Genomic DNA, 23273 nt, shown 5'->3' on the forward strand with positions numbered 1-23273 from the left:
TTGGTACGTAAATGTTGTATTCCTAAGTAGATTAATTTATGAGTTTATCTTTTATTTGTTTCAGTATCCCTGAATGAGGTTTCATTGCTAGTGGATACCACACATTTAAAGAGGTTTGGGTTATGGAAAAGTAAGGATGATGATCACAGTAAAAGGAATCATGCTATCGTTTTCCTCTGGGTCTCTTCAAATTATCTTCAAGAGATTCACACCCAACTAGAAAACTCTGTATTAAGCCAGCAGTGTGAGTATAGAATGATTTCTAAATTTCAGAATAACCTGAGAAGTCCTATAAATAAAGTAGTTTTATTCTAAAATAATTAATAGAATGTAATTATTTCATTTAGTTGAAATTAAGTTCATTGAATTAATGATAATTTTATTCCTTAAGTTTATGTAAGGTAAATTATTTATTTCATGATTTCTCCTAATAATTTTACTGAGTTAAGTGAAATTATCTTCTAAAACAAAAGGAATACCTTATCTTTTGATCAGTTACCATCTGTGGTTGCCGTTCTTAGGAGTTTTTTGCTCTTATTTCATAATGAAGTGTAAAAAGACTAATCAGCAGCAGAGTTAAATAAAATACAGGTGTTTACTTTCAGCATTTTCTTTAGTTGCTACAAAAGAAAACTCAGTTTACTTATATATCATTGCTCTAAGACTGGGTTGAATACTTTTCTATATGCTCCTCTAACACTTATCTATATATATGCATCTTGAGATATTTCCCAACTTTGTTGAGTTTCCAACTCCTAAAGTAGTCTGGTTTAGAAGTTCGTTCTTACCTCTTTGGTCTCTCTACCTTCCCCCCCCCAACTCCCTTGTACATTAAAGGTTAAAGTAGTTAAGTAGTGGACTGAATTTTATACCTTTAATTAGTTATTTTGCTGTCCTAATTACTTCCAAATTAGTTGGGAAAATTCATGATTAAATAGTAGAGAAATTGGGGAAATATAATGAGCCACTTATGATCATTATCAGGGGAGAGAATGTCACTTGAGACCACTGTTGAAATGATTGATCAAAGATGATTTTGAAGGAAATGTTTGATTGGCATACTTTTTTAATTGATAGATTTTTATATATGGAGAAGCCTATAGAAAAATAATTAATTGCTTACTAATGATTCGTTCCTTTATTCATACATTCGTTAACAAAGTTTATTAGCACCTACTAAATGTCAGGTACTGGAGATCCAGCAGTCAGTACCGTTGTGGAGTTTCCATTCCAATGCAGTAGGCATCTAAAAACTGAGAGTTTCGGTTCTAGGTTACTAATGGCCTAGTTTGGGATTTAATTTGCCTGAGTTATTAACTAACATACAAAGTACTTTGTTGGGTTATATACCAACCTTGCTGTTATTAATAATTAAATTATTTTAGTTATAATCTCCTTGAAAAATAATGCTACTGGTAAAAATTTCTTTTTTCTTTTATAGCAAAATCCAGTGAATTCATTTTCCTTGAGCTACACAATCCTATTTCACAAAGAGAAGAACTGAAATTGAAAGATATTATGACAGAAATAAGTACAACCAATGGAGAATTAGAGCTTTCTTATCCGTTGTCTTGGGTTCAGGCACTTCCATTATTTCAGAAATTCTCTTCAAAAGAAAGTTCTTTTATTCATTATTACTGTGCCTCGACTTGTTCTTTCCCTGCTGCTGCTGCTGAGGAAATGAAGATGAAACCAATATCCCAGGTTAGCATGTGATTAATGTAATTGGGGAGGGAGAGGGAGGAGGGTCAGCAAAAATTTTCCCTTTGAAATTAGGCTGATTTCAAAATACTTTGTTTTGTCAAAAGGGCACAGGAGCTGACCTGAAAGAACTCCCAATGCCAAAGCTAGAACAGTTTGATCAACAAAATCAATAATGACAGCAAGTGATTATTATCAAAGAATAAAATAAATACCCATGAATCTATATTGATACAAGTAAATAACAATTAATGAATAAATAAATAATAAATAGTAGATAAGGGACAGTTCTTTCTTAGAAAAATATTCGAATTAATAATTGTAAAAGGAATTAGAGAGATATAAAACCACCACTAGAAATTCCAGTTATTATTGTTGCAGGCAAGGTCCACTGAGAGATGCTAAATTTAATAGGTGAAAACTTTTTTTTTCTTTCTACTGAGGAAGATTTGCCCTGAGCTAACACCTGTTGCCAATCTTCCTCTTTTTTTTTGCCGAGGAAGATTTGCTCTGGGCTAACATCTGTGCCAGTCTTCCTCTATTTTGTATGTGAGTTGTCACCACAGCGTGGGCACAAGTGGTGTAGGTCCATGCGCAGGAACCGGACCTGGGCCACCAAAGCGGAGTATGCCAAACTTAACCTCTGGGCCACTGGGACTGCCTCAATAGGTGAAAACTTAAGGAGAAACAGGATAATGTGCATAATCTCGAAGTCTCTCGCCCAAAATATTTATTAATTATAGAAAGAAAAGTAGTAACTTTACAGTTAACTTCACCAGTAATGAGACATAGTGACATAATGCCCCTGTCACATCATGCACCAAGAAGGGAACATGACTTCTGTGGTGTTCTTCCCAATATTGTATAAACTCAATTTAATCATGAGAAAAATCAGACAAACCCTATCACAAAATAACTGACCAATGCTCTTAACAAATATCAAGGTCATGAAAGACAGGGAAAGATGGAGGAATTGTAGGATCCTGAAACAGAAAAAAGATAATTAGTGGAAAAACTGGTAAAATCGGAATAAAGTCTGTAGTTTACTTTGTATTATTATACCAAGGTTAATTTCTTAGTTTTGATAATTGTGCTGTGGTTATATAAGATGTTAAGGTTACGGGAGTCTGGGAGAGGCTTGTTTGTTTTTTGCAACTCTTCTGTAAGTCTAAAATTATCGTGAAACAATATAAGTTTGAAAATGTTGTGTTTATTTTTGTGGGAGATTGGTAATATACGTGTAGCTTGTCTATCTCTGCCAAATACCTGTAGAAAGGACAGTGTTTATTAAGTTTGCTATGGCACGTGCGCACGGGTTTGGTCTGGGGCTAATCTGCTATTTAAATAAACGCCTATGGAAAAGCCACGTTAGTGGAAGATGAGGTGTAAGACTTCCCCACTACCTTTCTGTATGCATAAGCTTGTAAAAACTTCACATGGTAATTGCATCATATATACAAATTTGTATCATACTTTCCCATTGAATGGTACAATATCAGTTTATGTTATTATAAAGACATTTTGGTCTCTCTTTTAAATTTTATTTTTTCCTTGTCTTTATCACCTCTTTTGTTCATTTGGAACTGCATAGTTTTCAGATTCTTCTTTAATTATAAAACCCAAATCTCTAAGTAACACTTCAAGTTAATCTTTTACCATTGTATATATGGTATCTTTTGATCAAAAGTATTATTTTGATTTGGTTATGTCTTTGTAGAAATTCTAAAGGTGTAGATGTAACTCATTGGTATGAGTTTCTTTTAGTCACATTTTCTCTTACAAGTCTAGGTTTTGACTTTGTCCTTTTGAGAGTTAATATGTATTTCTGTATCTATAAGCAGACTTTTTCTTTGCCATTTCCTGTCAGCCTTCAAACATCGATACAGCCAAGCCTACTTACACCTTCCTGCAGAAGCAAAGTAGTGGTTGCTACTCACTTTCTATCACCTCTAACCCAGACGAAGAATGGCGAGAAGTCAGGCACACTGGACCTGTTCAGAAGTATGTACCGTGTCATAGCCCGTTTGTAATAGGTGGGCACATTAGTAGTTTTCATTCATGTTGCTGATTTTAAGTAGTTTACCTTTTTAAATGTTTTGAGTTTTACTTTCACCTCTGACAGTTAATAATGGAAATAATTATTTTTTATTTATGAGAAAGTTAAAAAATTTTATTAAAAAAATAGTTGGTGCCATTTCATTTAGTTTTATGTCAGTAAGACAGAAATGACAGCCAAAATGTCAAATTTGGTAAGATTAAAGCATTTATTGAAAATATTTGAATAGCACTGTATGGTTTTTAAGATTATATATTCCATGTCTGAATATGTGATAGGAAAAGTGACATCGCTTACTCGTGTGCCTTGATTTAAGGTGTTTTGGAGTTTATCAGAACTTCCCTTTCAAAGAAGTTGCGTCTTTGTTCATATTTCATCTTTTATATATCTTCTCATCGTGGTAAGGCAGAATGGGAAGTCTGTGCATTTGAGGATGATTTCTTTTCCTCTATGTGATTCCTTTTCTCTGTTTAAAAAAAAAAGCAAATGAAAGCATAGGATAGGAAAACAGACAATAAAATAGTGATGTCATATTAGCATTTAAAATTTTCACATATTCTTACTTGATTTAGGCACCATGGTTACCAAGATTAAATCAATTGTGGATAACTCTTATCTTGTTGACTCTTTCTGGTTCAAGAAGTATATATTATACCTTTATTATTGGCTACATTTGTGCAACAAGTACCACCCTGTCTATTCCAAGATTATAGCCAGGAATTCACAACTGCTCTTATTTCTAGGCTTTAAGAGAGGGTGCCAGAAGAAAGGTGCCTAATTAGTTGTCAGCTGTTTTCTACTTCTTTCTGGTTGTGTTCTAATTATCCATTTCCTTTATGTTCTCTTGAATTTCACATTGTAAGTGCCTTGTTATGGGACACTTGCCTTCTAAGCTCCCATCTGATTTCTTTATTGCCCAGCTGCTGGTGTAGACTATCCACCAGTAGGAGAACTTAGTTTTTGACTGTTGGCTCTACTAAATGGAAGGGAACTGGTCTTAAGGATTCAAACTTAGAGGTGGAAAGTGGAGCATAGGCCAGTCTTCTATGATTTATTACATCAGTTTGTTGAAAGTTAAAAATTGTGCACAAGAGAGACATCCTCAATGGCATCGTAACTGATTATGAGATACATATTGATTAGATAAGTATTGATACCAGCCCACACGGGAAGGATTGGAAGTGAAAAGACACTCAATGAGAGTACTATTAGTAGCTTGTGAAAGTAAAGGGAGGAAAATGTAATTGCTTGTATGCTGTCAAATATTTTTTACCCTACACATTTTAGTTATTGAATCCTACTGCCCTGTATTGTTCTATATAGCAAATGTTTTTGATAATAGACTTTTCAATACCAAGGTATTTTAACTTTATTTTTAAGGTTGATTGTATATCCTCCACCACCTACTAAAGGGGGATTAGGTGTAACTAATGAAGATCTGGAGTGCTTAGAAGAAGGAGAGTTTCTTAATGATGTAATCATTGATTTTTACCTTAAGTAAGTACAATGATAAATGGTCTTCTCATTTGTTTTACAGGTTTTGTTGTGAATCTTAAAATAAATGTCTTTATCTCTGAAGTATTTTATCTCTAGCTAAAAATAACCTACTAAGATTTGAGAGTTGAAAAATTTTGCCTACCAGAGTTTACTAGAGTTGACTAATTGAGTTTCCTTTACTTCCCATTGATACTATATACTTCAGAAGTTACTGGTTTTTTGTTTTCGTTTGTTTGTTTCTGATTTATACTTCTTTGAGTACGGTATTATTGTGGTGAAGGAAGTACTTAACATCATTACAGATGAGTTTGGGAATTGAGAAGAAGCAACTCCGTGTAGTTATCTATCATACCTTTAAGCGCTCCAAGAGTTGACTGTCATTTTACAAATCCATATCACTATTCCATTAAAAAGTAATTGTCAACTTTTTGTATGGCCAAGCTGAAGGTATAGATAGGGAAGTTTTATAAACTTTCGGGGGCAAAGATAATTTGTGTCTAGCCCCCATTGTGGATTGTTATCCCTAGACCTACATTTCCAACAATTCTTTCAGATATTTCCCACTGAGTATTTCACTGACCCCTCTCAAACCAACTTTATTGTCATCTTGCCTAAGCCCTATTGTTTTACTGATAATACTATCCTTATTCTAGTTACTTAGGCTCAAAATCTCACATTATCATTTTCTCTTCATCTCAGACATTGTAGATTTAATCTCTATAAGTTTGATTTGTGTCTTTTTTATGTCTTCCGTGTCTCTATTTAACTTTTTGAACATTTGGAATATAGTTCTAATGACTCTTTTAATGTACTTTTCTGCTTATTCACACATCTATGTCAGTTCTGGGGTCGATTTGAACTGACTGATTTTTCTCTTTGTTGTAAGTTATATATATATATTTTTTAGCTTCTTTGCATGTCTAGTGATTTTTTATTGGATGTTGGGTATTTTTGTTTGCTTTTGGTGAGGAATATTGGCCCTGAGTTAACATCTCTTGCCAAGCCTCCTCTTTTTGCTTGAGGAAGAGTGTCCCTGAACTAACATCTGTACCAGTCTTCCTCTATTTTGTATGTGGGATGCCTCCACAGCATGGCTTGACAAGTGGTATGTAGGTCTGTACCTGGGATCCGAACATGTGAACCCTGGGCCTCTGAAGTGGAGTGTGTGAACTTAACCACTATGCCACTGGGCTGGCCCCGGGTGCTGGGTATTTTTATATTCCTATAAATATTCTTGAGTTTTGTTCTGAAACACAGATTATTTAACACAAATTAAAAACAGTTTGAGACTTTTAAGGGTCTTGCTTTTTTAAGATTTGTTAGGTGAGACCAACAAATTAATCCCCACTACTGAGGAAAGACCCTCTGAGTACTCTACCCAATGCCTGATGAATTACGAGGTTTTCCAGCCTGGCTGGTAGGCAGCGGCACTGTTCCTGCAGCCTGCATGATGCTGGGTTTCCCTCTAATCTTTCCAAGTAGTTCCTTCCCGAAGCTTGGATATTATCCTTATATACATGCACTGATCAATATTCTGCTAAATACTTGAGGAGGACTCTCTGCAGATGTCTGGAGTTCTCTTTCTAGACAGCTCTTTTCTTTTCAGTATTCTCTTCTGCAAACTTGAGCTGCTTGGTTTCTTCAAGCTCTCAGCATCTCCTCCACTCAGGGGGTCTGTCAGGCTCCACCTGGGTTACTCCTTCCTGTGCTGCAGTCTGGATGCCATCAAGGCAGTAAGCTGGGGCATTAGTGGAGCTCACCTTGTGTGTTTCCCGTTTCTCAAGGATCACTGTTCTTGGTTGCCTGATGTCTAGTGTTTGGAAAACTATTGTTTCATATATTTTGTCCTATTTTTTGCTTGTTTCAAGCAGGAGGGTAAATCTGGTCCCTGTTATATTATCTTGGCTGGGAGTGGAAGTCTCCATTATCATTGTCTCTCTCTTTTTTTTTTTTTTGCTCAGGGCGAATCAGGAAGATTCGCTCTGAGCTAACATCTGTGCCAGTCTTTCTCTATTTTATATGTGGGATGCTGCCACAGCATGGCCACTGATGAGTGGGGTAGATCCGTGCCTGGGAACCGAACCTGGGCTGCCAAAGTGAGTGCCCCTAACTTATCCAGTAGGCCACGGGGCTGGCCCCTTCCATTATCATTGGCTCTTAACCCTCCCTTGCCTCTTTACTCAGTGGCCACTTTTAGTAGATTCTGTCTTTCAAATTTATTTATTCTCTTTCCTCTGTCATCATGATCTTTCTAGTACTCCTTATCTTACCTAAATTGTTAGTCTGTCTTTTTAACTAGTCTCCTTATATCTTTTGTCTCTATTTTTTCCTATCCCTTAAGTAAATTATTACCACCATTATTCTTCTTAAACTAATCCATGAATTCAATTCCCATTAGAAACTTTGAGCTTTTCTTATTACCAGTCAAAATGAGTTCAGACACAGCCTGGCATTTGAGGATGTTGATATGACAGTAATCTGTCTTTTCAGCCATCTACTAATAACCCTACACATACTACATAGTCCAGCAGAATTGAATTACAAACAGTTTACTAGACAAAACCCATCTTTATGCGCTCTTCTGCCTTAATACCCTGTGTTATTTTTGCTTTCTGGAATACTTTCCCCTTCCTCTCAGCCTGTTGAATTTTTTTTTTTTTGGGTGAGGAAGATTGGCCCTGAGCTAACATCTGTTGCCAATCTTCCTCTTTTTTTTTTGCTTGAGGAAGATTGTCCTTGTGCTAACATCTGTGCCAGTCTTCCTCTATTTTATGTGGGGTGGTACCACAGCATGGCTCTGTGAGCGATGCCAGGTCTGTACCTGGGATCTGAACCCACAAACCCTGAGCCACTGAAGCGGAGCCTGTGATGCCACTGGGTCAGCCCTGAACCTGTTGAAATTTTATTCTTCTTCCAAGGTTTCTCTCAAGTGGTACTCTCATACAACTTTTCCTAATCTTCTAAACAAATATTATTAACTTTTGTAATACTTCATTTGCATCTCTTTTATCGTACTTATAAATATTTTGCCTTATTTTAAAGTTATTTGGTGGTATTATGATCATTCTCCTTCTAAAGGTTAAGCATCTTACATCTTACTTATTTTTGTATCCACCTAATCGTGTCAAATTTATAGTTTGTGAGATGAGTTGAATCATCTTAGGTGTTAATTTTGTTATGTTTCCTTGGAATTAACTAATCAAGTTTTATTTCTAATTCAATTCTAATAGTATTTTTCTATACTTACTTTTCACTGAACCACCCATGTCTCTGTCTCACTGACTGCTTTTCAGAGGAGACTCTTTAAAGATTGGCACCTGAGCTAACAACTGTCACCAACCTTTTTTTTTTTCTGCATTTTTCTCCCCAAATCTCCCCAGTACATAGTTGTATATTTTTTAGCTGTGGGTCCTTCTAGTTGTGGCATGTGGGACACTGCCTCCGCGTGGCCTGACAAGCGGTGCCATGTCCGTGCCCAGGATCCAAACTGGTGAAACCCTGGGCTGCTGAAGTGGAGCCCGTGAACTTAACCACTCGGCCAGGGGGCCGGCCCCAGAGGAGATTCTGACTCTTTTTTGTAAACTATTTTCTGTTTATTTTTTAAATTGACGAATAACTTTCAAGTAGTAAAGTGCATAAATCTTAAGGGTACAACTAATGAATGTTCATATATGTATGCACCCATTTGTCATCATTCAGATCAAGAGGAAGAGCACTTCCAGCTTCCTTTGCATCTCCTTCCACGTAGTGTACTCTCCCCTTAACCATGTCAGAAAAATTCCAAGTTGTGTTTGTCTTTTATGCTTTATTATTATTATTATTTTTAACTTTTTTTTTTTGAGGAAGGTTAGCCCTGAGCTAACTGCTGCCAATCCTCCTCTCTTTTCGCTGAGGAAGACTGGCACTGAGCTAACATCCGTGCCCATCTTCCTCCACTTTATATGTGGGACGCCAACCACAGCATGGTGTGCCAAGTGGTGCCATGTCCGCACCCGGGATCCGAACCGGCGAACCCTGGGCTGCCCAAGTGGAATGTGCGAACTTAATTGCTGCGCCACTGGGCTGGCTCCTATTTTTTGTTTTTTTTAAGCAATTACAAGGTCATTTTCAGACCTACACGAACTATTAAGAATAGCTGAGTTCTTTAATTATGAAGGGTTTAATCACTGAATGATTGAATTATAAGCTTATGTTGAAGAGTTGTTTTAGTATAGAAGTGGACTAAGTATTTAGAGATTAGTCATGTCTCAGAGTTATTAACATTTTCATAGATTTATTTAGGAGTGTCAAATTTCAGTTTTATATTTGATTGTGTGATTCTTTGGTTAATAGTTCCTTCTGCCCTCACTTCTTTGGATTGTAAGCTCTCTGAGGGCAGGTAGTTTTTTCTTTCCTCTCATTTTGTGTGTCTAGTGTAAATATGGTGCTTGGCACGTTAGGAATTTCATAAATATTTGTTAAGTAAATGAATAAATAAGTGGGCAGTTTCTGCTTTAATGATCTTAATGAACGATCAGGTAACTAAAGAACAAATAAAGCTGAAATCAGAGCAAATTACAAGATTGCTTTGAATCTAACTAGACATAAAAATGAAGATTTCTAGAACATATGAGAGAATTGGGTGAAGACCAGGTAAAGTCTAAAAAATAACTTACTTTTGTGGTGTGCTACTTTATAGGTATCTTATATTGGAGAAGGCATCGGATGAACTTGTCGAACGAAGTCACATTTTTAGTAGCTTTTTCTATAAATGCTTGACGAGAAAGGAAAATAATTTAACGGAAGATAATCCAAGTCTTTCGTAAGTCAGTCTTCCAATGTACTTAAGTTTTAAGAGGAAAATACACTATTTTGATGCTCCTGGTGAAAGAACTTCTTGTGGTACTTCCTGCAGTGAGCTGTATTCCCACCTGTGCTGTCCTGGCCTGCGTGCTCTGAGAGGCGTTTCTCACCCTTCCGCTGTTCTGCTCCCTGTGATGGGGAGGCTGACACTCGGAGGCCAGGCCACCTTTCCAGTTGCATGTTCTGTGGGGGACACTGGAGGTTGGAGGCCGAGGCAGGGAAAAGCCAGGCTGTTTCTTCCTTACCCTCCATGCGTTGGATTCTGGCAGTGGCCGTTTCCTCTCGCTGGACAGACCTGCTGGAGCTCCAGCTTGTGTCTTCTGGTCCTGCTTCTTCCCCTGGCCCTTCTGTGTAGGGGATGGCAGTTTCCTGCTGTGCTCATCTCTGCTTGCCTCACTGCTCTCTCTTTTGGCCTTGCACTTTTTCTATACCAGTGTCGCCAATTCTCTGTATTACGTTTTATCTGTCTTAAATATATAGTGTGGTTTTTGTTTTCCCAGTCGGACCGTCACCAACATACTACTTAAACTGATGTAACTTTATACAACATAACATATTTGTTCCCACACTTTAGCTGAATTTCTGTCCAAATGTTTTTTGGTTAGTGCTAAACCTATGGAGCCGTAGATAGGGATAGGCCAAAAGGAGGAGGGAGTTGTTTTTATTTCCTAGACGGCAGTGCTTGGACGTTGTAGCATGGAGCTGCTTCACCCCTCTCCCCGCCCCAGCAATGCGTGTGATAGTCTGTGTGCTAGACCTGTGATAAAATGAAGAGTTTTTATTTTTAAAACAGTTAGTGTAAACATATATCTACCACTTTACAACTTATAAGGTACATGTTTGTATATTATTTTCTCTCATGACAAGTCCTTTTAGATATGTGGGGCATGTATGTCATATCCCAGTTTTTCAGACGAGGAAGCAGATCGGTGAAGATTGGCAGACTCCGCTGGGGGCAGAACTGGTTGGTACTTATGTCTTCATCTTCTACCCTCCAGTCTGGAGAAGTTTCTGTTGCACTGGACTGCCTTTAAAATGTGGCTGTGAGAGTGTGTTTCATCCCTTTAAAATAATAGGAATAATAAGCAAGTAAGAAGATAATTAAGTGGATAAGGTGTTTTGTATTGTTGGTGCAAGAGGGTATGAGTAGGGAGAGTGTTAACATTTATTGAGAGCCTGCTTGGAACCATGCCAGCGAACATAAAGTCATTTTGTTGGATTCTACAATAATCTTCTGAGATAAGTGCCATTGTCTTTATTAATTGAAGCTTAAAGAATTTAGATAAGTTATCTGAATTTGGATGTAGCTTTCCAGTTTCAAAGTTCAAGCTCTTTCTGTTGTTTCTAGTGTTGTGACCATGTAATTTATGGTCTAAATTGGGACACTTGAGAGAGTAAAAGGAGCCTCTATTAATAGTTAACACTGGGCAACACGTGTGTGCCGGGGCTGTCCTAGACAAACTAGGATGTGTGGTCATCTACATTTTGAGTGTCTTTATAGATTTGGAACTTGTATTGACGGACAATCCCTGTCAGCATTAATTACGGAGAAAAATTTGCAATTTGAAAATATTCCTGATACTCAGGATTAGCAGAGAGGGTTATATGGAAGGAGAAGATTTATTAAATAAATTTGATATTTAACATTTCTGATGCCCTCCTGTTCTATTTTATTGATATAGAAATTGACAGTTGGTACCATGCATTTAATCCCACATTTTATTTTAAGATTACTGGTCAATGTAGAGATTATGAATTTGGCATACCACCTAGACATTGAGGAAATGAAAGTAAGTAGATTCTGCTATATTTTTAGATTTTTAAAAAATTAAAAAAATTTTTTAAATTAGGCATTGTATGCCTGATCATATATAAAAGTAATACAAAACAGTTACATGAGTGGCGTATTCCAGGGTAAGATATATGTGTAAGACACTAGATACATATACTATGTATATGTTTTATGTACCACATAGTATATATACCATATATACTGTATCTCTCTCTCTCTCTCTAGCATCTTACATATAGTATATATATAGTAAAGTGTATAATCTCTCTATATAGTATATATAGTATAGTATATAGTATTTACTATATATATAGTAGACATATAGTATAGTATATTATATATAGTATATATTATATTGTGTCATATATATATACACTATATATAGTACTATAGTATCTTATATATACACATACATGTATAGATGGGTATGCGCGCACACACACAAATACTCATACTAATGCTTGGCCTGATACGTGTATAATTAGTATTCACACAAAGAATCTCTACAAATGTGTAAAATAAACAAGATACTGCAGAAACAAAGTGGCAAGGGTTATAAACCTTAATGGCCAATAAATCCCTGACAGGAGGCTCAAACTACTAGTGTTAGGAAATTGCAAACTAAATGATACAAAATCTCATTATGATGATTTCTGAGGTCCTTCCAGATGTGGCTTCTGTCCATCTTCCTAAACTCATCTTACAACATTCTCTCCCCTCAGTTACCATACTTCAGCTCAGCCCACCTCCTGTCAGTTTTCAAATATGCTAAGTTCTTTCCTATTTTCTTTCTTTTTTAAAAGTTTTTTGGATCAAACCATTTTATTGAGAGGCTTCGGGGGCGGGTTGAAGGGCTGGGAGGACAATGCGATCCAATGTCCTTGGCCTGGCCAGTATCTCCCCAGCTTCACAGTCACTGAAAAACTCTATTTTCTGACTAAAATTTCTTCTCCTTGGACTTTTTTTATTTCACAACATGATTTCTAATAATTTATTTCTTTGTTTTCTTGTTCATTTTCTGTTCTCATCCTAAAGTATGAGCTTCATGAGGTCAGGAACTTCATCTATCTTATTTTCTGTTCTATTCCCAGTGCCTTTTGCTCAGTGCGTGGAACATGCTAGGAACTCAAAATAAAAGATAATAATCATGTATATCATTGGATGGGGAGAGAACTGTTAGACATTTAATTGGGGATTTTCTACCCAGTTAGGAACTGAGAATAAGAGATTATGTTGTGGCCCCCATAATCTTGTCTCTCCTCCTTGCCCCATCCTGTGTCTAATCTGTTCCCAATCAAATGAGGTTAGAACAATCAGGAAATCTTCCAGACATCAGCATAGCAAAGGAGAACCAGGGGTCGGTCCTTAGGATCTCCAAATGGAAACAAATGAACAGACTGGGCACTGGCTGAAAATAGTTGTTTATAATCATTGAAATGGTTGGGTCTTTCTGAAGTAAGAAAACTCAGTAAATGTATGACTTCCGATTATTTATGAAATTAATCTTGTACATAGTGTCTAATTCCTTCCATATCTTTTAGCCCATTCTGGATCCCATCTTACTCCTAATGTGAGTCTGGTTAGATACTCAGATGAACAGGGATGGGGCAAAAATGTCTGTTTCCTGTATTACTTGGTATATAAATATATAAGGACTTAATGATTTATATAATTCCCTGTATAAAAAGAGGTTCTTCAGGGACTAAGCCAGAAGTCACATACCACCTCCTTTATGCCACTCTTAAATGCCATCTCTTTCCTACAACATTTTTTGACATCCAAACTTGGTTTGATTATCTTCCTTCCTTAACCTCCCTGATACGGTGTTCGTGTGTCCTAACACTTCTCTAGATGGCTTTCCTGGATGCTATTAGAGAATTCCTTTGTCTCTCTTCTGACACTTACGTTTTAGTTATTTGTTGTAGTTTTTTATTCTGCATTCATTATTTTGTAAATTCCTTTAGGTCATTGTGTATGATTTTCATTATTTGTTCTTAGGAACGTAATAAATATTTGTTGAAGAAATAAAATGAAAGATGGATGAATGTTGGATATACTTAACTCGTTGTCCTATAGTTTCCTTGTATATGAAATGAAGGGAGTTGAGTTTCATCTTTAAAAATCTAAGAATATATGCCTCATTTCTCCTCTTCCAGTAGGTTTTAACACCTCCCTCGTCACAGATATAAGATTTAGACAATTCTGCTAAGGCGTAATGATAATATTTTGTATCATGCCCAGATGAAACTAAACAGAATAAATAGATATAGCTGTGTTCAGTTGCTGAGCCACTTTTGGAATCTATAAAACATTTTATAAATTGTTGCCTTTCTTCTATCCATTACATTATTGTTTATAGTGATCAAATTTAAGAACAACCAGGAGTTAATAAAAGGAGATAATTTTCTAGTGTGTTAAATGTTATATATCTTGAAGAAGATGGTTAAATAAACTAAACCTAGCATTTTTCGGTATATAAAAAATACTCTTGGAATCTTTATCTTAAATTTTAAATTTTTTTATATACTAAATATATCTCTTTCATATTCCCAGAATGGCGCAGAGAAGACATAAAAGAGTAAGAACATGGACTCGTCATATAAACATCTTTAATAAAGATTACATCTTTGTGCCTGTAAATGAGTCGTGAGTATTTCAGATTATTTAAAAATAAACTTGGAGCGCAGAAAAAATATTTTGTATATTTTTAGATTAATAATCAGTAAAAAAATATGGGTACATAAATCCCAGGTATTATTATTTATTTTTAAAGAAATAGCTAAAACAATGAGTTACTTATCTTGGATTTTGGTTTGACAGTGGTTATGTTGTAAGTATAGTGAAAAAAATAAAATTACAAATGCCCTAAAGACTATAATGACGGAGACATTGAATTTTTATTTTTGGACTCAAGAAAAGATTTTCTAAATAAAACGTCAAAAGATTTTAGGAAGAATCTTCAAATATGTAAGAGAACAAGCCGTTTAAGCACTCAGAGAAAAAGGTGACACTATGAGTCTGTCTGTCTGTTTATTAGAGCAGATCCCCAACAGGGAACACTGATCGTATGGAAGTAAATAAGTTTGAATTACTCAGATTCCACCCTGAGTCTTCTTCCTAATTTAATTAGTTTGGGAATGTGTGTTCTGTGTTCTATCTGATATTACAGTGGGCTTCTTCAAAATCCCTATGAAATCTGTCACATCTGCTTTCCCAGCTGTAGCTCTAGGACACATTCTTCTGCATCATTTCCATCTTTTGTTATTGTGTTTCTTTTTCAACAGGTCTCACTGGTATCTTGCAGTCATTTGTTTTCCGTGGTTAGAAGAAGCTGTGTATGAAGATTTCCCACAAACCATGACCCAGCAGGCCCAGGCTCAGCAGTCCCAACATGGCAACAAAGCAATAGGTGATAAGCTTCACGTAGATGATGGTGTTAATGATGACAACAGTAAAAAGATAGAGTGAACAATATTAAGTTAAAAGATAGTATAGTTATTTATTGTCATTAAACTTATTAGAATAAAGAATAAGAAGTCTGAAATTTTCATGATAGGTGCCCAGCCTCCTGTATAGACAAATGTAATTCTTAAGTTATACTGTTTTATCAGGGTTTTTTTTGCTGAGAAAGATTCGCCCTGAGCTAACATCCATTGCCAATCTTCCTCTTTTTGCTTGAGGAAGATTCGCCTTGAGCTAACATCTGTGCCAGTCTTTCTCTATTTTGTCTGTGGGTTGCTGCCATAGCATGACTCATGAGTGGTGTAGGTCTATGCCTGGGAACTGAACCTGTGAACCCGGGCCACCGAAGCAGAGCATGCTGAACTTAACCACTAGGCCGTGGGCCCAGCCCATATATCAAGTTTTATAATAGCACTTGTTATGGAATAATCTTGCTAACGTGACTAAGAATTCATGCTGTGATCTTCAGGCATAGCTTGAAATCTCCCTTTTTTCCTTAATATGAATGAACACACTTCTTCTTGACACTGGTAATTTGGCTAGGTAATATCTCCTATAATATATTAATATCTCTTATATTAGTATTACTATATGATAATAATATATAATACAGTATATTAGTAATATTAACATATTGATAACAATATAATAATTAATATTAATTATTTATTAATACTATAATATCTTATAGGGGTCTCTTATAATTCTTCCATTTTCTTATGTTACAATCCAAATTTTAGTTAAATAAGCCTACTTTCTTTGAGGAAAAAAAATCAAAATTATGTGTTTTATAGTTGTAGCCTAAGCAGCAAGAGGAATTAATAATGGCCATTACCATTAATACTGGCCAGAATGCTTCTTTAGAGGGAGAGAAAGAAAAACTGATAAAGCAACTGATCATGTTCAGTTTTCTCTCATCCTCCTGTGCTTCAAAAGTGTATTTATGCAACACATCGTAGGTTAGAAGAACCATTACTAGAGAAATTAACAATCCTCCACATTAAAACAGCAGACATTTCAATTAGTGACCTGTCTTTGAAGATCATCTTTTTATTGGAAACTGGCTCAGTTAACTGGTATTTCAGGTTTTGGCTTTGGGCTTTATGTGCTGTCTGATAACAGCTAACCATTGTTAGTTTTATCTGTTGATTGAATTTGTTTTCATACGTTAACCATGAAAAAAAGTTAAATAGATCCCAGGTATTTTTTTCCCTTTAATAACTACTGTGTATAAAAATTAGAGGTTATGCTTATCTAAATGCTTTGTATTAAACATAAACACTCATAACCTCTTTGTTATTTCTAACTAGACAATGATCAACATGCTACTTCAACACTATCCTTGGCTACAGAGGATTCCCAAGTAAGTGTGATCTTTATAAATGTGAAGGAAGGAAGACTCATGAATACAATAATTTTATCCGTAAAATAGGGGGCCATGATGGATATCGGTGGACCGTAATTAAATTCTGCTGTTTCATGATTCTTTGATGTATTTTTTGGAGGTAGGAAAGAAAACAAGAGAAATTATTATTCTTCTTGCATCTGTTAAGCTTACTTTAACTCCCTAGGTTTGTTTATTTAGTAGTTTATCTGATCATCTTGGTTGGCTATTTTTCTAATTTCTATGGGTTCGATGTACTTTTATTCTTCATTGTGTCAACAGTTTTCTGAACTTAGTGTAATTAATGACCTAATCAAGCATATTTTATAGTCTACTTTCTATTACTGTAAATTGTTGGTAAAAATCATTCAAAGTAGACACAAGGTCAATGCTATGACTCCTGATGCTAAGATAGTCACTGTTAACTTTTCTCAGTATGGACCTCTGAACTGGTATGCATGGTCTAGATTTGGTGTCCTAATTGATTCAGGAAGCCACCTAATGATTTTTTGTGTGTATAGACAGCAGCAGCCTCCCTGGCATCGGCCTCTATCTTTACTGTCGTTGGTACAGGGAGGGCAGAAGGAAGGAGGTTTCCTTTTCTGCTGTTACAGTGGCAGGATAGGGGAGTTCCTTCTTCCTTCTAGAGCCATGTTTCCCAAATTGGCTTCCTTGGAACACTTGTTATAAGATGCAGTTTATGATAAAAAAAAATTCTGTGGTCAGTTAGGTTGGGTAAACCCTGTGTCATGTTCTTCTCTTAGAGATTCACTATTATGTTAGAATAATAATGGTACTGAGAAGTTCTGCATTGAAGAAATCTGTTTAAGTTTGATCTGTTGTTTCTCAAGTTTATCAAGAAAAACAACAAAACACTCCATCCCTTTTCCCTTAATACACATTAATACTCTGCTTCTTGTGCTTCGAAGGGAAGAAACGTATCTCTACTGACGTCATATATTAAATTAGAGAATGTAGATAAGGACAGGTTAAATTAACTTGTTTATCTTTGCTTAAGATGGTAACTGTGAACAGAATAAATTAAAGTTTCAAGTTGTTTTTTAGGCGACATTAAAGCTCCATAATTTCTTGAGGCCACATGTAAAAGTGTATAAACTCCTGTTTCACCAGTGTAAGAAAATAAATCAATTAATTTTTGAAAAAATGAAGTTGGCCTACTTCAGATAATGAAAATAACTCTTATTTGAAATTTTAATTTCAAAGTGTTTGAAACATTTTAAAGAGTAACTGAATATTAATTTATTTAAACTAGCTTTAATTGCAAAGTCATAAAAATTCATGTTATTTCAGAGTACCGAGACGAATATGTCAGTACCAAAGAAAATGTGTAAAAGGTAGGTACAAGCTGTAATAATACAGTTTTTTCAGATATTTAGGTTTAATTCATATACAAATATGTATATCTTGATTTGTTCGTTTTCTTTTCATAGGCCATGCATTCTCATACTAGACTCCTTGAAAGCTGCTTCTATACAAAACACAGTTCAGAATTTACGAGAGTAAGTGATGACAGTTTTACCCTCAGTCTCTTATCTAAAATCTCAGTAACTTTGAAGCTGTCTTAAGAATTACTGAAAAGACTATCAATTGTATTTTATTATGTATTTAGATGAGGCCTATAAATCTAATCAGTAATCAATATTCCCTATTATGTGTTAATATTTAAGTATTAATATTTCTCAAGGATTATATCCAAAGTAAATTTGGAATTTTTATTCATAATTGCACAAAAAGCATAATTTTACAAAGGAGCATTGCAAATATTAGTGGTTATCAAAGTAACACTTTACAAAAAAATAAGAACTCTTTCACATTCTTATTACATGAGTGTGTGTGTATATACGTATAATTTTGTAATTTACTATGGGACCTGGAAAAAACTGGCAACTAAAGTTTTAAAGTAATTTGTCAGTTTACTTTGTAATATAAATGACTTTATGTATATGAATTGTAAAAGTTGAGTTGTTGAAAAAGTCTAGCTTTTAGTTTGAAATTCAAATGATTTTCTTTAAACTAGCACTGTCAGCCTCACTTACTGTAATTTGTACTGTTCAGTCTTTGGAAATTTTGCTTGAGGCAACACATCTGGCAGAGATTTCTACTTGAGTCATTACACTTTTTGATGATTTAAGGTATTTAGAGGTAGAGTGGGAAGTTAAACGAAAAACTCATCGTGAATTCAGCAAAACAAACATGGTGGACCTGTGCCCTAAAGTTCCTAAACAAGATAACAGCAGTGATTGTGGAGTATATTTACTGCAATATGTGGAAAGCTTCTTTAAGGTATGTAAAGATATAAATAAGTTTTTTATTCACAATTACCAGCATACAATCACAAATTAGTGGGCAAGCAAAGAAGCAGGAAAATGTGACAGGTAATCAAGAAAGGGAAAAAAAAAGAAATAGAACCACATATAGTCCAGATATTGGAGTTTGCAAATAAGAACTTTAAAATGATTTGATGAATGCGTTAGGGAAAATAGTCAAAGATGGACAAATAGATAAAGAGATGGAATCTACTAAAAAAAAAATCAAGTGGGCATTCTAGAACTGAAAGTGCATAATGATATATCTGAATTTAAGGACGTGTTGGATGGGTTTGTTAGCAGACTGGATACAGCAGAAGATAGGATTAAAGAACTTAAAAAAAAATACAGTAGAAAGTATCCAGCTGTAGCTCAGAGAAAAAATAATGTAAAGAAGAGAACAGAGCATAAGAGACAAATGTGATACAGTCAGAAAGTCTAATTTACATGTAATTGGAGTTCCAGAGGATTGTGGGGGGAGAGAAGAGAGTAAGGCAGACACAAATGTGAAGAAAAATTCTCAAAACAAAAAGACTCATGTTCGAGAAGCTCAGAAAACCATAAGCTAGATAAGTAGAATAAGTGTGGGTGTTATTTTCTAGCTCATCAGAGACTCTGTAGGAACTGTAGCAATATCAAAGAAGAATTCTAAATAGCTAGGAATCACTCTTTGCTGTTTGAACTGTCAGCTCATTGCTTCAGTCGTTACCAGTATTATTGCTGAAGTGGGTATAGGAGCAGGATATTTTTGACCAGAAGCTTGCTTGGAGAATCCTTAAAGATACTTTCAAAGCATGCAAGTTGTAATATGCAGTTATAACTTTTGGTATAATTGGGGTGGAATGATAATATATTGTAGAAGATGGTGCACATTATGGAAACTATTAAATATGTCGTGTTGATGTTTTCCTTTTTTATTCCACACTGGAGCTTCATTATAGGGTGACAATTCTGGTCTTCTAATACTCTTTCCAAAGAGGTTTGATTTTGTTTTTATTGCATAATATTATTACATAACGTATTCTGAGTCTGTTACACAATTCTACTTTATATAGCCCCAGTCAGTAGAATATACTTCTAATAATGTTGTAGCAGCATTTAAAATTCCTGGAGGGAAAACTTGAAAAATTAAACCTTGTGTTTTACAAATTGCTTCACTAATGTAACAGAGCTTAGGTTGAAAAAAAGAGGTTTGGGATAGACCACTTAAAACTTGTGGAACTTTGTAACTAACGCTTAACAAAGACAGTGTTAATTCTAAAAAGAATATTTGTACAGTTAAATCTCCGCTGACTTTTGCTCCTAGAATCGCAGTCAGTCCATCCTGTAAGCTTTATACCCTGGGACTCTTAATTCCTTCTTCAGGATTTAAGTCCTTACATCTGGCTTCTAATAGTTTCATCAAATCTGGAAACATGATGTAGGGGTGGCCTTCTTCAGCAGTTAGTAATTTTTTTGAACACAGAAGGAAATGTCTTTGCAGGTGCAACTTGTATCTTCTCAGTTAAGCTTTAATATAGTGGAAAATATGGCAGTTCTTTAAGCCATAGCTATTTTTTGCACTAAAAAGGCCCTTCTGCAGGATTTCCTATTTTTTATTTGAAATTCTTCATTTACTGCTAAGGCTTTCTTTTTGTTTTAATAGTTTCAGAATATTAACATGTTGGAAAAAAATTGTGTTCAAACCAGCCTGACTTTTGCATTATGCTGAATCATTCTCTATTTACCAATTCTGTTTGCACTAATTCACATGAACATGCCTTGTAGCAGAATGAATGATATTAATTTTGACGTTGAAAAGTTGGCAACTTAATGAAAATGTTCTAAAGTTGATTGTAGTGATGGTTGCACGACTTGGAATATACTGAAAACCATTCAATTGAATACTTTGGGTGAATTGTGTGGTATGTTAATTATATCTCAGTAAAGCTGTTATTTAAAAAAAGTTAGCAATTTCTCATTTCTTGTAAAAATGAAATCAAAACAAATTTAAATTATACTACTAAGGTGATTGCATTTTTTTCTTTTCTCTTGTTAGGATCCTATTGTTAACTTTGAACTTCCCATTCATTTGGAGAAATGGTTTCCTCGTCATGTAATAAAGACCAAAAGAGAAGATATTCGAGAGCTCATTTTGAAACTTCATTTACAGCAACAGAAGGGCAGCAGTACTAGTTAATCTGCACAAGCTTGACACAGATGTTCTATAGGATTACTGGAAAGCTGCTTACCAGCATTTGTGTTAGCCAGCTCACAGAGAAGAAAATAACTTGCAGTAGTTTTCTAAGTCATTGAATATTATTTAAACTGTATAAGATATATTATTAGAATTGTTGGGATCTCATAGATGGAGTGGAAATGGGAGTGCTGTAGATAAACTTAGATAGAAATTAAAATTTCATAAATATTTGATATTTTTCTGATTAAGTATGCTTGGATTATGCAATAGCATATGTAATGTGGGAATGTGTTTGTAGATGATGAAGCGGTGTCATCCGTACTTCCACAAACCTAGGAGGCGGGGCAGTTAGGTCCTCCCCGGTGCCAGCCCCAGTACTTGTCAAATTTGTTGACAAGTCACATTATATTGTAATTCTATTCTTTGCAGCTCAAGCATGCAGTATGAATACTGTGTATTTTTTAAAAGAATTTAGTATGAAGGCTTCAGAAAATGCCATTTACGGCATCCCTTCTGTATAGTGTAAAAGAAGACATAACGTTAGGAAGATGATAAAATTCACTCTTTCAAAGCGCAGCTTATTTTTCTCAATCGCTAAATGGAACTGTTACTCTGCTCTAATTGTTATTTGTTTTCCATTTCTTTTCATGTCATTTGTGGGGATCTGAGAATTTAGTTCATTCTTTCAGAGTGAAATTTGGAACAAAAAATTTTAGCTATCCAAAATAGGTTTTTAAAAATTATATATATAGCTCAACTTAGTTTATTTGAGGCATAGCTATATAAACACTGACTCCTATCCTATCCTAATATCCCAGAATATATGTTTCTGTAGGTATGGAAGAAAAAATTGGTGTCCTCATAACTTTAATTAAAAAAAAAAACCTCAAGTTCCTATTTATTAATTATTAGAACTAAATATGTAATTTTGTAGCTCTGTTTACCCAGTATTCATGTGCAAAGCCAGATTGCTCTCATTGCTTTTATATTTTTAAATTGTAGTTTTTAGAGACCTGTGATCCCCATAGAGCATATGTGCAGGTAACAGTTCTGAATTCATGAGATGATGGTGGTATTATATATGATTAAATACTTCACAACCTTCTAATGTTATCAGGAATATTTTGAGGGGACAATTATATTGTATTTTCTTAGGTAAGAAACGTGTTTTTTAAGAATATCGTTTTAATCTTCTGTTTGAAGCATCTCCTGAATTTACATTGTAACTGTATATAAAGCAGTGAAGAAAAGGCAGTTTAAGATAAAGGTAGAAGTCGGGACGTTTTATTTCAAAATCATGTGAATTGAGGGGGTCAGTTAAGCCTCAGTGTCCTTAAGTTTTTGTTAATCTTGTCACCATCTTTATACTGGGGATTTCCTATAAAGATGGTTATAATTACGTGTTTCATTCCCAATTTATGTGTGTGTGGGAGGAGACTTTTGTAGATGACTGTTAATTATTTTGTAAATCTAATTTTGGGAAAGCAAGTGTATATTATATCTTCTTGTGACTTCTTAACTTTTTTGTTTGTTTTTCAAAGATACCACTGTCCTTTATCATGTTTTGAAGGTTGCTTAAAATTCATTTTCCTAAATTCATGTGGAAATAATGCTTTGAGAATATCAGCATTTTATATTAAATGTTTCCAATTCATTAAATTGAAGTGTAATTTTTTTCTTAAGAAAAGTGAGCCATTCTTAGAAATAAACTTTAAATTGTATGATACCCAGTGAAAATCATATAACTGATGCTTACATTAATTTTTCTTCTTATTTTAATAGGCATATAGTTAATTTGATTTTCAGTTCGGGGCACAGTTTTTGAGCATCTACTTATAGCCGGCAATTTGCTAGGTACAAAAAATGAACAACAGCTCTTACTCTTGAGTCATTTGTGCTCTAATGGGAGAAATGGACATATGAACATTTTCAATTTCTCTGGTAAAAGCAGTCAGAGTTTCTCTGAGAGCACAGGAAGAAGTTCAGCCTACGTGGGTGTGTGTGTCATAGTGAGAGGTGTACAGAGGCAGTAA

At 35.0% G+C, this 23273-nt stretch overlaps 1 protein-coding gene across 6 annotated transcripts in view; it reads left to right on the top strand.

The window, feature by feature from the left end:
* The window catches only part of SENP7 (SUMO specific peptidase 7), a 141968-nt gene extending 119069 nt beyond the window's left edge, over positions 1-22899 (top strand). For all 6 annotated transcript variants that reach the window (XM_001502084.6, XM_014732910.3, XM_014732911.3 and 3 more), the window contains 12 exons: positions 65-244; positions 1442-1704; positions 3569-3702; positions 5138-5254; positions 9933-10055; positions 14442-14534; positions 15173-15297; positions 16661-16713; positions 18046-18089; positions 18186-18254; positions 18888-19038; positions 21100-22899. In XM_001502084.6, the coding sequence (XP_001502134.5) occupies positions 65-244; positions 1442-1704; positions 3569-3702; positions 5138-5254; positions 9933-10055; positions 14442-14534; positions 15173-15297; positions 16661-16713; positions 18046-18089; positions 18186-18254; positions 18888-19038; positions 21100-21240 (1493 nt within the window). In that variant the 3' untranslated portion in view covers positions 21241-22899. The remainder of the gene's footprint in view (positions 1-64; positions 245-1441; positions 1705-3568; positions 3703-5137; positions 5255-9932; positions 10056-14441; positions 14535-15172; positions 15298-16660; positions 16714-18045; positions 18090-18185; positions 18255-18887; positions 19039-21099) is intronic.
* The last annotated feature ends 374 nt before the right edge of the window (positions 22900-23273 follow it).

The sequence above is a fragment of the Equus caballus genome, chromosome 19 (genome assembly GCF_041296265.1).
Source record: "Equus caballus isolate H_3958 breed thoroughbred chromosome 19, TB-T2T, whole genome shotgun sequence".
In the NCBI taxonomy this organism is placed as follows: Eukaryota; Metazoa; Chordata; class Mammalia; order Perissodactyla; family Equidae; genus Equus; species Equus caballus.